The 15,190-nt window shown below is 38.7% G+C and overlaps 1 protein-coding gene across 1 annotated transcript in view; it reads left to right on the plus strand.

The window, feature by feature from the left end:
* ARHGAP15 (Rho GTPase activating protein 15) overlaps positions 1-15,190 on the plus strand; it is a 320,935-nt gene that overhangs the window by 290,654 nt on the left and 15,091 nt on the right. Inside the window, exon 15 of the mRNA XM_026852528.1 lies at positions 6,646-6,751. Coding sequence (XP_026708329.1) covers positions 6,646-6,751 — 106 coding nt within the window. The remainder of the gene's footprint in view (positions 1-6,645; positions 6,752-15,190) is intronic.

Here is a 15,190-nt window from a genome sequence, read left to right on the forward strand (position 1 = left end):
CAGGGCAGTCGGGAGAGCGTGGGTGACGACAAGAGGGATGACAATGGAAGCCCACCCTTGGCATGGGCAGTGGGGGCAAGAAGATGCTGTGAAGGAGAGCGGAGCGGGGATTTCAGGAGCTGGCAGTCATGCTTTCACCTCTTCACACACCAAAAATAAGTGATGGGCCACCACTGGGGTAGGGCAGAGCACTGTTGCTAAGTCACCTCTGACCAAAAAAGAGTGGGGAAAAAATCCTATCTATAAAATAAACAGGCTTCCTGATTTCAAAAGCATTACATGATCACAAACCAGTAGGTTCCATAAATTAAACTGAATTAGAAATAGTGACCTTATGGATACTGTTTCTGTATCTGAAGACGATTTTTGAAAGCGTGAGCAACTATTTGTGTTTCTCTAGAAAGGAGTGCGGGTCAAGCATCATAGCACAGTCTCTCTGCTGGCTTTAACTGCTGTTGGGGAGGTGCGTTACGGCCTCAAGTTGTGCATTTGCAGAGAAAATATCACACCATCCAGATGCTCAAGTCTGCTCTTTCTGTGCAGAAAACCCTGCAGAAGACTGTAACAGTGTATTAAATACCAGGAAAGAGCTCAGCATATTTTTCTGATGCTTGGTAGAAGTTAGCAGTGAAGCACAATCATTTCAGTTGGGATCAGGCTATCCATTAGCCATTAAAGTCCTAAGTCTAATTAACCCCCAAAATTAACTGACAAAGATCATTCCTCTTTTATGCTGCTAACTGGTTGTATGTACGCTGGGCATGCAGTACCTAAGTCAGATGCTGCTTTGTTATAATTAGGGCAGCAAATTTTGTTTTCTGTTTGGTACTTGCTGTTACATATTGCATGTAATGTATGGCACTGTTAAGGGAAAAAAATTGGAGTCAAAGTGCCTGGAAAGTTAGGTCTGCTCTGTAGCACTGTGAGATTGTTGACATCTGCCGAGGTTGGAGAGCTCAGTAAGCAGGAAATGGGGTGTCACTCTGAGTGGTAGTTTACCATTATCCTGGCATCCTAATGAAGTGTCTGCAGTGCACAGAGCTTCTGGATGGCATCTTAACGCACGGCTAAGCAAAAGCACTTCTCTCCTTGTCACTGTCATCCATCTGCCTGCACCCTACTGTAGCCAATGGGATGGAACCATGCTACAATGTGCTATAAGCCATTTAGAGTTGCACATTGCATAATCAGTCCCATCAAATATGTAAAAAATGACTATTATTGGTTATTTTCCTCAAACTCCAGCACCTGGAGTTTGATACATTAAAGTTTAACTTTTGTAAGTGCTGTTTTTTCCCATTAATTCCACATATATTTTTGTTAAATGGGACTGAGTTGCGAACTCATTGTCTTGGGTCTTGCTAATGGGTCGCAAAAGTTGTATGAATATTCATTGCAAACTCCACTTTATATCACATAGGATGAATTAATCAATTGCCCATATAAAGAGGTTTCACGCAATTCTCATTTTCTTTTGCAACATCTATTTCTGAGGCATGAATAAAAAGTAAAATCAATTCGGATCACAAATTGGTTATTTTCCTTATAGCAAACATTAGTTAGTTTGAACACTTCTTATGGATTTTTTTTTTAAAAAACAAGAAAATATTTTACAATGTATCTGCACGAGACGATTGCCATAGCATACTGCAAGTGATTAACGTTTGGGACTTTTATGTTACGCAGAGTAACATTAAAATATCCTGACATTAAAAGTGATACGAATAAATTTATCTATATATTTATACATAAAAATCTGTGCCTTTTAGCCAGCATGACTTCCAGAATATGAAGACTTAACAAATGAAAATGGAGTTTTGGGCAGTTGATGTCTCTGGGAAAAAAAAAAAAAAAAAAAAAAGAGCCAACAGAGCACTCTCTTTTAAGCAAGTTTTCATTCCCTGATAACACCAAAGCTATCAAGGACTGGGGTTAAGCATTGTGCGACAGGGCAAGCCTCTAAAATGGGCAAGAGCAAGATGAATTGGCTAAGTCGGGTGTTTATTTATACAAACAAGAGGGCAGAACATAATTTAGTTGCATCAGGAATTTTTCACAGACATTAAAACTATAGCAAACATAACAGCGGGGATGCTTGCACAGCAGCACAGTGGGGAAGCTCACAGAGCGTCTGCCCACACTACGGCTGGCTGTAGCCAGCGCCATAAGTCTCACAATTTCATTAGCACTCGAAAATCCACCTAAACTACTCAATTCCGATTAAAAAAATTTAAAATAAATGAAATAAACAAACGAAAAAAGCCCCAGACAAGACCTGTCTTTCTCTCGGCAGCTGAATCAGTCATGAATTGTTGGAAAAAAAATAAAACCAACAACTCTTGGCAGGCAGATTTTGCTGTAGCAACAGTGTATGACGTTTTAACCACAGCAGAAATCTTATCCAAAAAAACAAAACAAGGTGAGAAGAGCCATGTAAGAAAATCAGAGAAAACCATGCCTAAAAAACCAACAACAAAACATAGATTAGGTGGCAGATCAATAGTTTCATATTTCATGCAGAATCATAAATCACTGTTTTTTTCAGCAGTTCAGCTGCGAGGCTCGAGAGCATAAAAAGAAACCATGGCTCGTGATAAAATTAGGCATTAATGTGAGCCATAAATGCCATTTAACATTAAACATGCACAAGCCACTGAAATGCCTGGTGAAGGGAAATGGGCGCTATAGTAAAACTATACAAAGTAAGTCAGACATGAATAATGCAGCAGGTCTGAGGAGGGTCACGGGTCAAACTCCAGTACCTTACAAAATAATGAATGCATGTCAGGTTAGAGACATGCATCCTTTCCTAGCAAACGTGAGTTATTGGAGATAAACCCCGCACTTCCTGTTCTGAAACAAAGTGGCTTGTTGTAAACATCTACGTCCATTTAAAATTAATGATTAAAAGAAAGATTTGGTGGGATTTGCTTAAGTATTCTTTATGGACACAAGTGCTAAAGGTTACTTTCTTCATTCATTTTTACCCAGCCACTGTTAATGTTACAGACACATCATGTTTTCTTCTGTGCTCAAATGTTTATCCAAAGCTCATTTACAAAAGAGCTTATATAATATTAAGTGGGATTTTTCAATGCATTCTTCATTGAAATATAAACAAGAGAGCATCTCCACAGTTTTGTTCTGTTAAAGGGAGCCAGCCCTATTTTTAAAGGCAGTAACCCAAATTCTAAATATATGTTCTATGAAAATACTACATGGAAAACCATCTGCGATTCACTTCATAGTATCCTGATCTGCTGAAATTATCACCTACATCTTCCATATTTTGCCCAACAAATGCAAAAAGGATTAACCATCCTTTCATTATTTGATATATGTGATCATGACAGCTCTTTTCCTTCAGAAATCTTCACAGATTTTCACCAGTCTTCACAATAAAAAGTGTATAATGAAAATTAACATTATTTCAGTTTATACAGAACTGGTCTGCTTCATTTTCTAGACTTAGCTGGAGAATTTAACAGCTGTTTGGAGTATTTTCCTTCCTTTGCACCCTGTACTGCCAGGCTTCTTAATCCAGTGCAAAGAGGGAGATACCTTCTCCACAGCTATTTATACAAATCCATGTTTAAGGATTTCCTCTGTCCTTTTGAGCACAGTAAAGAGAAAACCTCAAGAAAAATTAAATTAAAAAATCTTTCTACTTAGGAATCCGAAAGGGGAAAATTTCTAGGAAAGTGAAACTCAAGGCACTACAGAAAGAAAGCAAATACCTAGGTATTGCAAATGAAACATAAGATCTTGCATCTGATCTGTTAAATATTCCATCAACAAGGTCAAGAGTAAAGACGAGCCCAGCCACAAAAAATGAAGCGAGAGCAAGCTTTAACAAAAAAATTAAACAGTTTATCCTCTTCAGCTTCTCAAGTGGAAAAACAAATTCTTTTATACTAGAGAAAAATCAAGCGTGTATATAGCATTTAAAAAAAAAAAAAAAAAAAAAAAAAAAAAACAACAAACACCAATATCAACCATTTTAATGAAAGAGTACCCAATATTTTCATGGAACTATAAAAGGGAGTGAGACTAAGTGTTATGGCAAAAAGCCTGGGCTCAGCAGCTTTGTGTGGGAAATGGTGAAATGTGACTGTGATTTATAATGAGAAAAGGTATCTACAACATACAATTTTCTACCTAGCTGCAAATAATAATTCATAGTGATGTCCCTTCCAGATAAAATACCTTTGCAATGTAGGACTCATGTGGTAAAATGATCATGATAAATGTCAGACCAGTGCAGGTAACGGCTTTACAAACCATTAAGATTAGCTGGCTCTTTTTTTTTGATGATAACAGTAACCATGCTGTGACTCTATGTGGTAATAATATCTCAGTACTGATAAATGCCAGAGCCAGGCAGAGGTGTTTATCATTCTCAGTTCAGAAATGCTGACTAAAGTTACCACATGTTGCCTGGTTTTTCTTCTTTTACAATAGACTAACAATTAGCAAATAGACTGATTCACAAAACAATTTTATGCAAAATTTCTACAAGTTTTGTGCTTTAGTGCCTATCTCAAGTTCTCTTCTCCTGTGAACCAGTACCGATGACTTTGGTACAATAAGCCCTAAAACAAAGCTTTCTACTCTTGCCATTCTTTCAAGAAATAATTTAACAATGCTTTTTTACCTTATTTCTTTTACAAATACATCTTGTAAGGAAGCGCAACCTCTGTAATGTGGCCGTTTCTGTAGGGAAGGTGGTTATCAAGCTGGCATCGGTGTTAATCAACACAGAGCAGAGACATTTCCTTCAAGATACCATGATAAAGTTTTACTGTAGGACATTTCCTTGCAAACGGACAGACAGCGAGCCTTTCCTTCCATTGAGTCTTTCCCTACCTCAGCGTTCTGGTTCCACTCGAGTCCACTGAATTCTCGAGAGAAAACAGAATTCAAAAATAAACTAATTGAGAATCTTTATGAGAGAAACTGCTGTAAGCAACAGAGAGGGCAGCCCCGATCTAAATATAACTTATCTGGTAAGATCATGTGGCATGCACACACACCAAGCAGCACAACTTAAAAACCCAAAGAAATTTTTACCCCCTTCCTACAGTAAAGTCACTTCTACAAATTTTCATTCATAGCTTCAGTCATATTTCCACTGGACAGATCATCCATGGGGCAAAAATAAAGAGTATGAATGGCTTGTGGCAGAAGACATCAAGGGGCGACCGGGTTGAAAGACTCAGGGAGTTTGTGCTGTTCAGAAGTTAAGGTTCTATATTATTCAGATCAGGACAAGAGTAAAATACACAGAAATTGTATTATTTGTGCGTAACTTCATTGTCAGTATTGACAATTGCATGACTTCCTATGGAATAAATCTATATGAAAGTTTTTGGGTTTTTTTATAGGAAAATAATCCCTATGCATTGACTACTTTGAACTCTTGTCTTTCATATCTATATAAATGTTCAAATTATAAACAATATATATACATCTATATCTGTGTGTACGAAATATTAATCTCAACAGGAATTAAGAATACATGATGAGGAAGGAACATTAGCTAACCAATTGTAATTTTAAAATTCAATTTGGTGGCAGGAAAGTTTTGCTTGGAATTTTTTTTTTTTTTTTTTTGGTAAAATCTTTGAATTAAGGCACTAGTCACCATGCATGCTTATGCAGCACCTACTGCAACTGGGATTCAATCCTGATTGAGATCTCCGGGTGCGAGGGTAATATGAATATTAAAAAGGAACATATACGAAGAATGATAGGTGATAATTAAATCATAGATGATAAGATCAGAAAAGTATTCTCAGGTTATCTAGGGCATGTAACATGCAAGATGCTTTCCCTACGTCAGACCTACTGGCACCTTATCTAATCTGTTCCTAAACGAAAGCACAGTTGTACATGACTTTGTTTTAGTTGCAACATCTTGTACAAATCGATGAAAATATCAGTCAAACCTTTCCCACGAAACTATGAATCATACCGAAACAGGAAGGTATATCTTAACAAAAAGGACAGCAATTTTCTTATCACCTCAAAGGAGAGATTAAAGCCCTTAGTATTGCATTCTTTACTACTAATCATAAGTTTGAAACACAAAATTTTTTACAGGTATTAGAAAATAGCTACAGTGGAATAGTTTCTCAAAACAATTGATCACCAGAAAGCACAACTAAAAAGAACAGCAAAGCATTTTATATTTCTGAACATGTTCATGTTCAGGATAGAGATGCATAAATACAGCTGATTTAATTACGATGAGAAAAAAAACAGACAACGAGGACTACCTAGGAGGTCCATCCACCACAGATGCTGCACCACTGGACAACATTTAAGATGCGTGTCCCTTACTACTTGGAGGTATTTTAGCTTAGGATGATGGTCTAATAATCAAATAAAATAAATGATAAGCGTAAGAATATAATTCCGTGAACCAGAAAATGCTTCCTTAAAATTAAGAGAATTTTTGATCCTTGTAAATTACTCTTGCTCTCTATTAAGGTGACAGAAGTTATGATATATTCTGGTTTTAATCATATGTTAATGACGGTTTTTCTTGTTCAGGTACCAGCTACAGTACAGGGCAAAGTAATATCCTAATGTGACATTCAAGTGGTTATTTTCTCTTTTTTTGTTGTTTTTTTTCCCTCTTAGAAATCCAGGACAACGCCACTCGCATCAAATCCATAAGGAACCTGGTAAAAAAGCTCCCTAGGCCAAACTATGACACAATGAAAATCCTTTTTGAACATCTAAAGAAGTAAGTAGAACTGTGGTGCTAACAGATCAATAATTCTGAAAGGAATCTGTGTGTGGTGTCCTAATCCTATTGGAAATGTCATCCAAAATACCAAAGATAATTATGTTCTTTGGCAAAACTAAGCATGATTTATGGGGTATCTATGTATATCCTATTCCTGCTCAAGAGATCAGTACGTCTAAGCAAAAGACCAAATTTTTCCTCTACTAGAAAGCAGAAAAGTTCTGTTTCCTTCAGTGCAGTCAAACACATCTGGATTACTATGCTACAGGTATAATGAATTGGGCAAGTGAAATTTGGTTTACTTTCTCCAGCAATAGACTTTTGGATCACCATGTTCTCACCCTTCAGAACCCTCCTGTTCAGTCGTATTGATCTTGTGATATGCTGAGGCACATAACAATAGGAATAACCTCACCCAAGAAAATACGCTTTGAGCTCTTGTACCTCACAAGGAAGCTTGTGACAACACAGAACATCTAAGACAATCTAAGGAGAGATTTGGAAGTGCACCTTTGCTCTCCTAACATTGCTGAGATACTAAAGAGGCAGAAAAATGGCACGGGGAGGCTCTCTTATCATTCCTCTGTGGTTTCCACGCTCATTGAGCTCCATTTTCAAAAGATGTCAGCCCACAAAGTCAACCCAGGATCTTGCGTTCACCGTGAGCTTCTTGTGCTTCACGGCATTAACGGTAAAGATGTACGTAGACCGTGTGCTCACATGGAAACCAGCTTGTAGCAGTTTGACTTGCAGAACGACTGGGCAAGAAGTGGAAGACCTCAAGACAGGAGCACATGAAGGGCAGGTCCTGTTCCTTCAAGGCTGTCCTGCTGTTGGGACCAACTGGTGCCATTTTGTACAGTAATTTTTCAGCCAAACTACCCTTAAATTTGAAGGGACTAAGTAGGATCTAGGGCCCCATGAAGGGCCTGTACACAGAGGAGTATTTCATCCCAGGAATGATATAATGACCCCAGTGAGTGAGCAATAAAGACTCCAAATAAAAGACTACACTGAGCTTATAATGAATGATGCCTTTATACTGATCATTTCTGCTGCATTCTCCTGGCATATACATGTAAGAGATGTAGATCCTTTATCTTGTTTTTCAGCTTCCAGTTGAAACTGCAAAATGAAGTCCATATAGTCATGGAAACGTTCCCATTTCATTAAGCATGGAAGGATTTTAAAGAGTCCATAAAATGACTGAGTTTGGCCTTGCAGAAAACCAGTTTTCTATGTATTCATCTGATGTACCGTGCGCACACATTCTCTCCTTCAGAGGGTTATCTAGAGAGGGATGATAATTTATTACAGTCGATGGAAGAATAATAAGGGAAATTATTTCCTGGGAAGAACCTGAGTGCAAGAAGTGGGTACACGCTGTCAGCACAGATATACCATATACAAAATTTACTGCACCATATGTGGCATTGATCCTAACCTGAAAAAAGTTTTGTTACCATGTCTTAGGGGAGAGATATCAGGTATATGAAATAAGTCTTTTGATCTCATAGTTAAATCACTTGCTTGAGGCTCGGGAGATGTGGGTTCAGTTCTTGGCTTTGACCGGATGTTCTGGGTGACCTTGGGTAAATCACTTAATCTCTCTGTGCCTTGGTTCCTTGTTTACAAAATGATGATAATACTTCTTTTGTCTGCCCTGGCTTTTTAGAACATAATCTGTTTGGGACAGCAATTGTTTCCTGCTGTGTATGTGTAGAATAACTGGCAAAACTAGACCAAGACTGGTAGGTTTTGGAGAAAAGAAAATAAAAGGAAATAAACCCCACACTAATACGCAAAAAATAAAATACTAATACTTCATAATGCATGCGTGTGCAATACTGAGCTTGACTTCAACTCCATAAATATAGTACTACCTAAATAAGCACATGCTCTTACCTAAGTGTCACCGCAGAAGCATGACAAAGCTAGAGGTATACTGACTCAAGAGAGTGGCACAGAGTGATGGAAGGCAGAAAGATGTGATATTTGAGTCATTTGGGGGTCTGAGCATTATGGGAGCAATCACGAGTCTCCCTGAAGGTCAGCCTTCTCTGCCACACAAACACATCCTCAGGGAAGGATAGGGCTATTCCATAAGCTTTGCTCCATTGAAATGGAAGCAGCAGTAGAATCGATACTGAAAACACAAAAAAAAAAAAAAAAAAAAAAAAAAAAAAAAAAAAAAAAAGTATGTTTTCTTGAATTTGTCAGTCTGAAAGACAGAAGCCAGCTTGAATGGCTTCATGACTCCATAAATGAGAATAAAGAAGCATACATACGTTTTTAGTAATGACATGATGTTAATATTATGTAAATATAGGCAATGTGTATTTGCTTAAATCAACCTAGGAAACAAGACTAGCTTGCAGAGGTTACAAGACATAGGTTTACATCTCTTTTAGGGCTACTCTTTAGAAGAGGGGTGCCAATGTGCATGATGGACCAACCTCACCACTGACATGCGCCTTGCACCATCCTCTTCGATCATAGGTTTTTCTCAATGTAAATCACAGAAGGTTCAAAAGTTTCTGATTAGCTAAAAAAAATAAGGATACTGGTTTAATTTAAGGCACGTTACTGCAATTTTTGTATTTGCTGGTGGAGATGGCTGTTGTTGCCCACCGTTGAACTGGGCTTTCTGATGGAGAGAAGCTGGAGGACCATAGTTACGCTGTTTCTGCGGTATTCCCCTCTTTCTCCTATCCCTTTCTTTCCGCTCTATCAGATAAAAAGAACAGGGCTATTCGGACCTGGGCCATGGGACTGCGTAAGCCTGTGACTTCTGCACAGCACGTGAGAGTGCACACAGAAGCTCAGCATGAGAATACAGCCTTTGCCCAGAAGGCTATGCTTCCCCTAAATCACTGACAGCAGCGAGCTCGCACTACGGTTTCATTCTGGGGCGATCCAGTCTGCAGGAGTGGGTCCAGATCAAGCGCAAACAACAATGTGAAATGCACTTCAGAAGGGTCCTCCTTTAGAAACCCAGACAAAGCAGCTGATGAGAGAGTCTGCGAGAAAGGCCTGGCAGCAGGGATTAACACCAGTGCCATATAACTTTCTTAAAGCAAACCCTCTGAAGCTGCAAGAAGTCACAGTGCAGCGTATGAAGCCCACAGGAGGGGGATTAAAAGCAAAGCTTGAGGTTGCAGTACCTGTTCTTTTAAGGTTTTTTTTGCATTTGATGGGAAAAAAACCAACCCACCAATGTCCCCTGCTCGTCTTTGCATTAAATTTATTCTACTCATAAGCAGAAGAGACAAAATATGGGGCTGAACAGACATATCACATAGCACTTGACAGTCTAATACCATAAAAAATTGTTTTATTAGGACTCATACTGAAAATAACTGAGCACAACTGCTATTAGTCTATCTCTACTTCTTCCTGAAGATGAGCAAATCAAGCCAATGTACTTTACACATGAAAGAAATAACAAACCCAAACTGAGTAGGGATTTTCCCAAATAAAGGGCTACAGAAAGCAACCTGTTCTGCTTGAACATGTTTAGAGAGTATTTGCTTGCTATATACTGCTTCTATTTGCCCACATGCTGCTGTCTCATACATTTGTGAAAACAGCACCCCAGTTCCCCAGGACTCCGCTCCTTCACGTTGCCGATCTAACAAGTGAATTTTACTCCCAGAGTGAGCTAATGGCTGGTACCAGATAAAACTGATATCCCTTTCTGGTCCTGTTTTACAGGCATAGACAGGACATCAAATAATGCAGAAACCTTGCGCTGGCTCTCTGCATTGAGCACAACCAATGCCTATCTGATAAATCATTATTTGTACCCAGTAATTTACTCACAGTTCAAGTGAGACGGAACAAAAAATTAGCTCTTTAAGGATCCCACAGTATTTTATGATTAGCCCCTAACCTGCTTTCACAGCAGCATCTTGAGGCAGCTATTACACGCTCATCGGGAAACTGAGGCACGAGAAGTTTAAATGACTTAAAGACTCAGCATAAGCCAGCAGTAAAATCTAAAAGCATGGAGGTTTGGTTTTTTGGTTGGGTTTGGTTTTTTTTTGTTTTTTTTTTTTTTTCCTGTTTGCAGAGAAGCTTCTCCAGTGACTGCAAAATACTTTTTCCTCCCTAATGCAAAATGCAGCAGGGAAGAGGAGCACCCTGGCTGGGTTCTACGCACCATGCTCCGAGCTGGCAAGGGCGGACGCAGCTCTGCTCCAGAAGCTGTGTGCCTGCATTATACAGCACTGTGCCTGAGCTAATAAGCTGTGCTTATTAATGTTAAATTAATGAATCTCAGCCTGCTCTGCTTATTAGGTTGAGCTCCGTGCCACCGCAAGGCAGCTCTGCGACTCCCAGACCAGAGCTGTCTCACATCTGACCAGGCTGGAGCACAGGGCAGCCAAGCTTGAGTCTGTCTTTACCCATCCATGTAGGCACCCCTGCAAGGGGATATACTGCACACAAACCCCCTCTCTTTGCTTCTTATTTTCCCTCACAAAGGCAGGATAACACGTGTTATTTACAAAAGTATAAAATGGATGTTGAAATAATTAAATGGGAAGACAGGGGCCAGCCTGACGTTACCATCCCTCTCCCTTACGTGGAAAGCACTGAACCCAGATGCCCAACTGTGGAAGATATTCTTCCAGCAGCAGCATCTGCCTCCTTGGCAGGCACTTCAGGCAAGTTGTCTGGGGAGCTCTGCAGTTGCCTCTTGGTTTATCACGTGGATCTGTTACTGTGGTCTATCTGGCTGCCTTGTCCAGGCAGAAGGCAATTCCTTTTGATTCACCTTTGAGTCCAAGAAACTCCATTTTGCTCCATTTTTCCCATACTGTACATAGCATGGCAAGACATTTTCAGATGCCATTCAGGCTTTCTGTCTTTTCAGAGAGAGAATGATGATTTTCTTTCTGATCGCCTTCCCCCCCCCGCCCAAATTCTTCATTCTTACTAGTAATTGTTTGCATCAGTTTCATTGGAAATAAGCTCCTCATCAAGAACAGAACTTTTTATCTAAGATAAATGCACTAATATTAATATATAACAAAATTCATTCATATTCATGCTTTAGTTGTTCTGAAAAATAACCTTCCCTCATGTTCATAAGTCTATGAACAGAGAAAAGCATCCAACCCTGACAAACAAAACACATCTTGCAACATGTGGCAGCTACATTTTGAAGAACATAGGCTTTTGAAAACTACATGCAATCAGATTTATTTCTACCTATTGAAGATTAAAAAAAAAAAAAAAGAAAAAAAAAGAAAAAAGCCACGCATAGACAGAACCCCACAGTAGCCCGCACACCAGGACACGATGACAATGTGATGACAAGTCCAGCAGCACTACCCAGAATTCTGAGGGGAAAGCAGAAAATAAAGTTAAAAAGTATGGCATCTAATAATACTAAGCAGGGGATGTCTGCAAACTTTTTTTTTTTTTTTTTTTTAAGTTTTTTAAGTCGGTGGAGGAAAGATGTAGCAAATGTGATTTTCACTTACTAAACTATGTGTCATATCAGCAGTTTCAGGCTGGCTTACATATTAAATCGAAGCTTAGGAGAACCCTTTTTTCACACAGAAGAAGAACAGATTACATTAAGAACAGTACATGCTTTTTATTAAGAAAAATAATAATAATAAAAAATAGGCAGAAGTTATTTAAAAGAATAAACAGTCCCCAGAATGGAAGGACTATAAAACAAATTTCTATTTGGGAAACCTCAGGGAACCAATGGGAGACCTACAACCTCAAGTGTGGGATGGGCATTTAAATTTTTCTTCAGGAAAAGTGTCCAAATTCAGGAATGTGCAGAAGCACAGAAGCCCTTAACTGAAGGCACGGGAAAGACTGTTTGTTGAAAGTGTTTCCTGAACCAAGACTTTTCTTTTTATAATCAGGCAACTCATGAGCAGCTCTTGCTCTTCAGCCACAGGACACCATCAGGGAGAAAAGTTCAGCCTTACTCTTACAAGCCTGGGGAGAAGTTATTGGAAATGTGAGGAAGAGCAACATCCTTTTGCACCAGGAGAGTGAGTAGGTGCCTGTGCAGGAACATGAAATACATCCCTGAGTAGTATTTTGAGATTTACATGAAATGAATTAATCGCTTCCTAACTTGTGATGGACAAATATGTATTGAGACATGCTCTTGCACACGTGCTCTTCTCTGTTTCATCTGTAGATTTTTAGAAAGGAGCTGGAGCAATGCCAGCAATTGTCCCATTTACCATAGCTTCCCAGGGCTCTTTTTGGGGGAAGGAGAAGAGTTAAACTCATCTTCTCCCTGCCATATTTAAAAGTATAAACGCCGATTTTCATAACAGTTAGGCAAGTAATTACGCTTGGTACTTTTCAATGCTACCAAGCTTCAAAATGTACTGAACTGGTGTATCAGCAAGTAACAGAATGATAAAAATAATTAACATAGTTTTAATTTAAATATTGATGATACAGTGGCTATACGGCACCATTGTGCTAGGTGCGGTACACACATACAGATAGAGCCCCTGTTTCAAAGGGCTCCCATTGTTCGTCCCACATTTCTCAATATCAGACGATCTCCCAAAAGCTTTTCAAACATTAATTAAATCTCCTAACTTCCTTTTCAGGTCAGTAGTTTTTATTATGCTAGTTGTGTAGATGGAGAAAGTGAGGAATGAAGAGGGTAAGGCACTTGCCCACGATGACACAGTGAACACTTCTCACTTCCACTCTCTGCTTACTTCCCAAGCCCCACCCCAAGCCCCCCAAGCCTTTGAAGGCTCGTCCATGTGCGCATTGGTGCTGTGGGCGTACGTGTGCATATGGCCAGCACAGCTCGGGGAAGGCTGGTTACTGCTAAGTACTCTTCGGTTAATCAAGACCATGTGAGAGTACTGCTTCTGGTTTGCACTCACATAAGCTTTAGTAAAATATCACTGGTGGAGTTAATTTATGTGATTTTGTAACCTCTTAATATTTCTTGGGGTTAGCGTTCTTTTTAACCCAAATGGTCTTTGTTTATGAAAATTAAGAATGCTCAATTCATTACAAAAGGGGGTTTTTTTCCACTTTTTTTTTTTTCTTTTTTTCTATTTTGGGAGATTGGGTCCTAACACATTAAATGTCTAGAACCAGGTCATCAAAGGGTAAACTGCAATGCTCTTCATTTTTCTGACTAAAGATATAGGATTTTTCTCAGAATAAAGCTATAAAATAAATAACAGGCTTGAAGTTCCTTAAGATATTCATTGGAACTTAAAACCAAACCAAAACAAAAAAGACTTTAATGCCAAAATGTCAGTGTTCTGTGCAAAATAATTAATATAACACAATAGGATCTATTCTACTATCGATTGAAAAGGAATTTATGCAGGTAATTCATTAAGGCTAGTGGGAGTTTGGCATGTAAATCTCCCAGCACTTTGATGGGAAAACAGACCCTGATGATTTTTTGTTTTTCTTATAAAGCTATGAAATACATCCCTTTCAGTGGCAAATATACAAAAAGAAAAAGCAAATACCTGAACAACTAGGGCAACGGATTCCCCTGCTCTGTGAGACTTCTGAAATAACGTTAGATCAAATCATTTTTCACACATTGCAAAAGATGCAACAATCATTTCAATCACCGTGTTAAGAGAATCAATACATTCTTTTTTTTTTTTTTTTTCTTCTGGAGAATGTAATTTTGCATTCGAACGTTTGCAGGTTATCACCTTCATACATCTCTTTTTGTGGTCAAGTGCATGATTAGTACTTCTGACAGGATATTGGTCATTTTCTTATGAAGATCTACAAATTCTTGTAAATAAAACCCAATCTGAAAAAAATGAAGAGCAAATCTGTGGACTGGAATGCACCCTACTTGTAATGGGAACAAAAAGCTGGCAATGAAATATAAACCTAAATCACAGCAGAATGACCTACTTTAAGGCATTTGCCAAAGAGACAGTGTTTTAGACAGCTCCTCTGAAGTAGCGTCTTTATGTCTATGCCATCTGCAGATTTATTATTGTGCTTTAGAAAAAAAAAAAAAAAAGGAAAGGAAAAAAAGGGAAAAAAAAAAAAAAAAAAAAGGAAAGAAAAACCTACAGTACGCCTGAACAAAACTCAACTTCATCTATAGGAAAGATTCCAGTACTGTGGGCACCACACCCACACCTACTGATGTGGTCCAAGTTTTTTCTTTAGAGGCACCTAATTAAGAAACCCTGACTCATTTACATGGATACGTTTGATCTAAATTACACTCCAAACCACACCAAATTAGGAGCATCTGTGAATGCGAAGTGTTTGTTCCCAGTGACTGGTAGAATAGGGCCAGTTCTGGACGGCACATGTTCAAGTGACGAAAAATATTTCAGATGTAACATACTTCTGAGACCCACTTTTCCACTAATAATTCATAATGAGTTAAACCAGTATCTCTTCTCAAACAATTATTTCAGGCTGTACTTTTAAAAT

Source organism: Athene cunicularia (genome assembly GCF_003259725.1).
Source record: "Athene cunicularia isolate RWA chromosome 7 unlocalized genomic scaffold, athCun1 chr7_part1, whole genome shotgun sequence".
Lineage (NCBI taxonomy): Eukaryota > Metazoa > Chordata > Aves > Strigiformes > Strigidae > Athene > Athene cunicularia.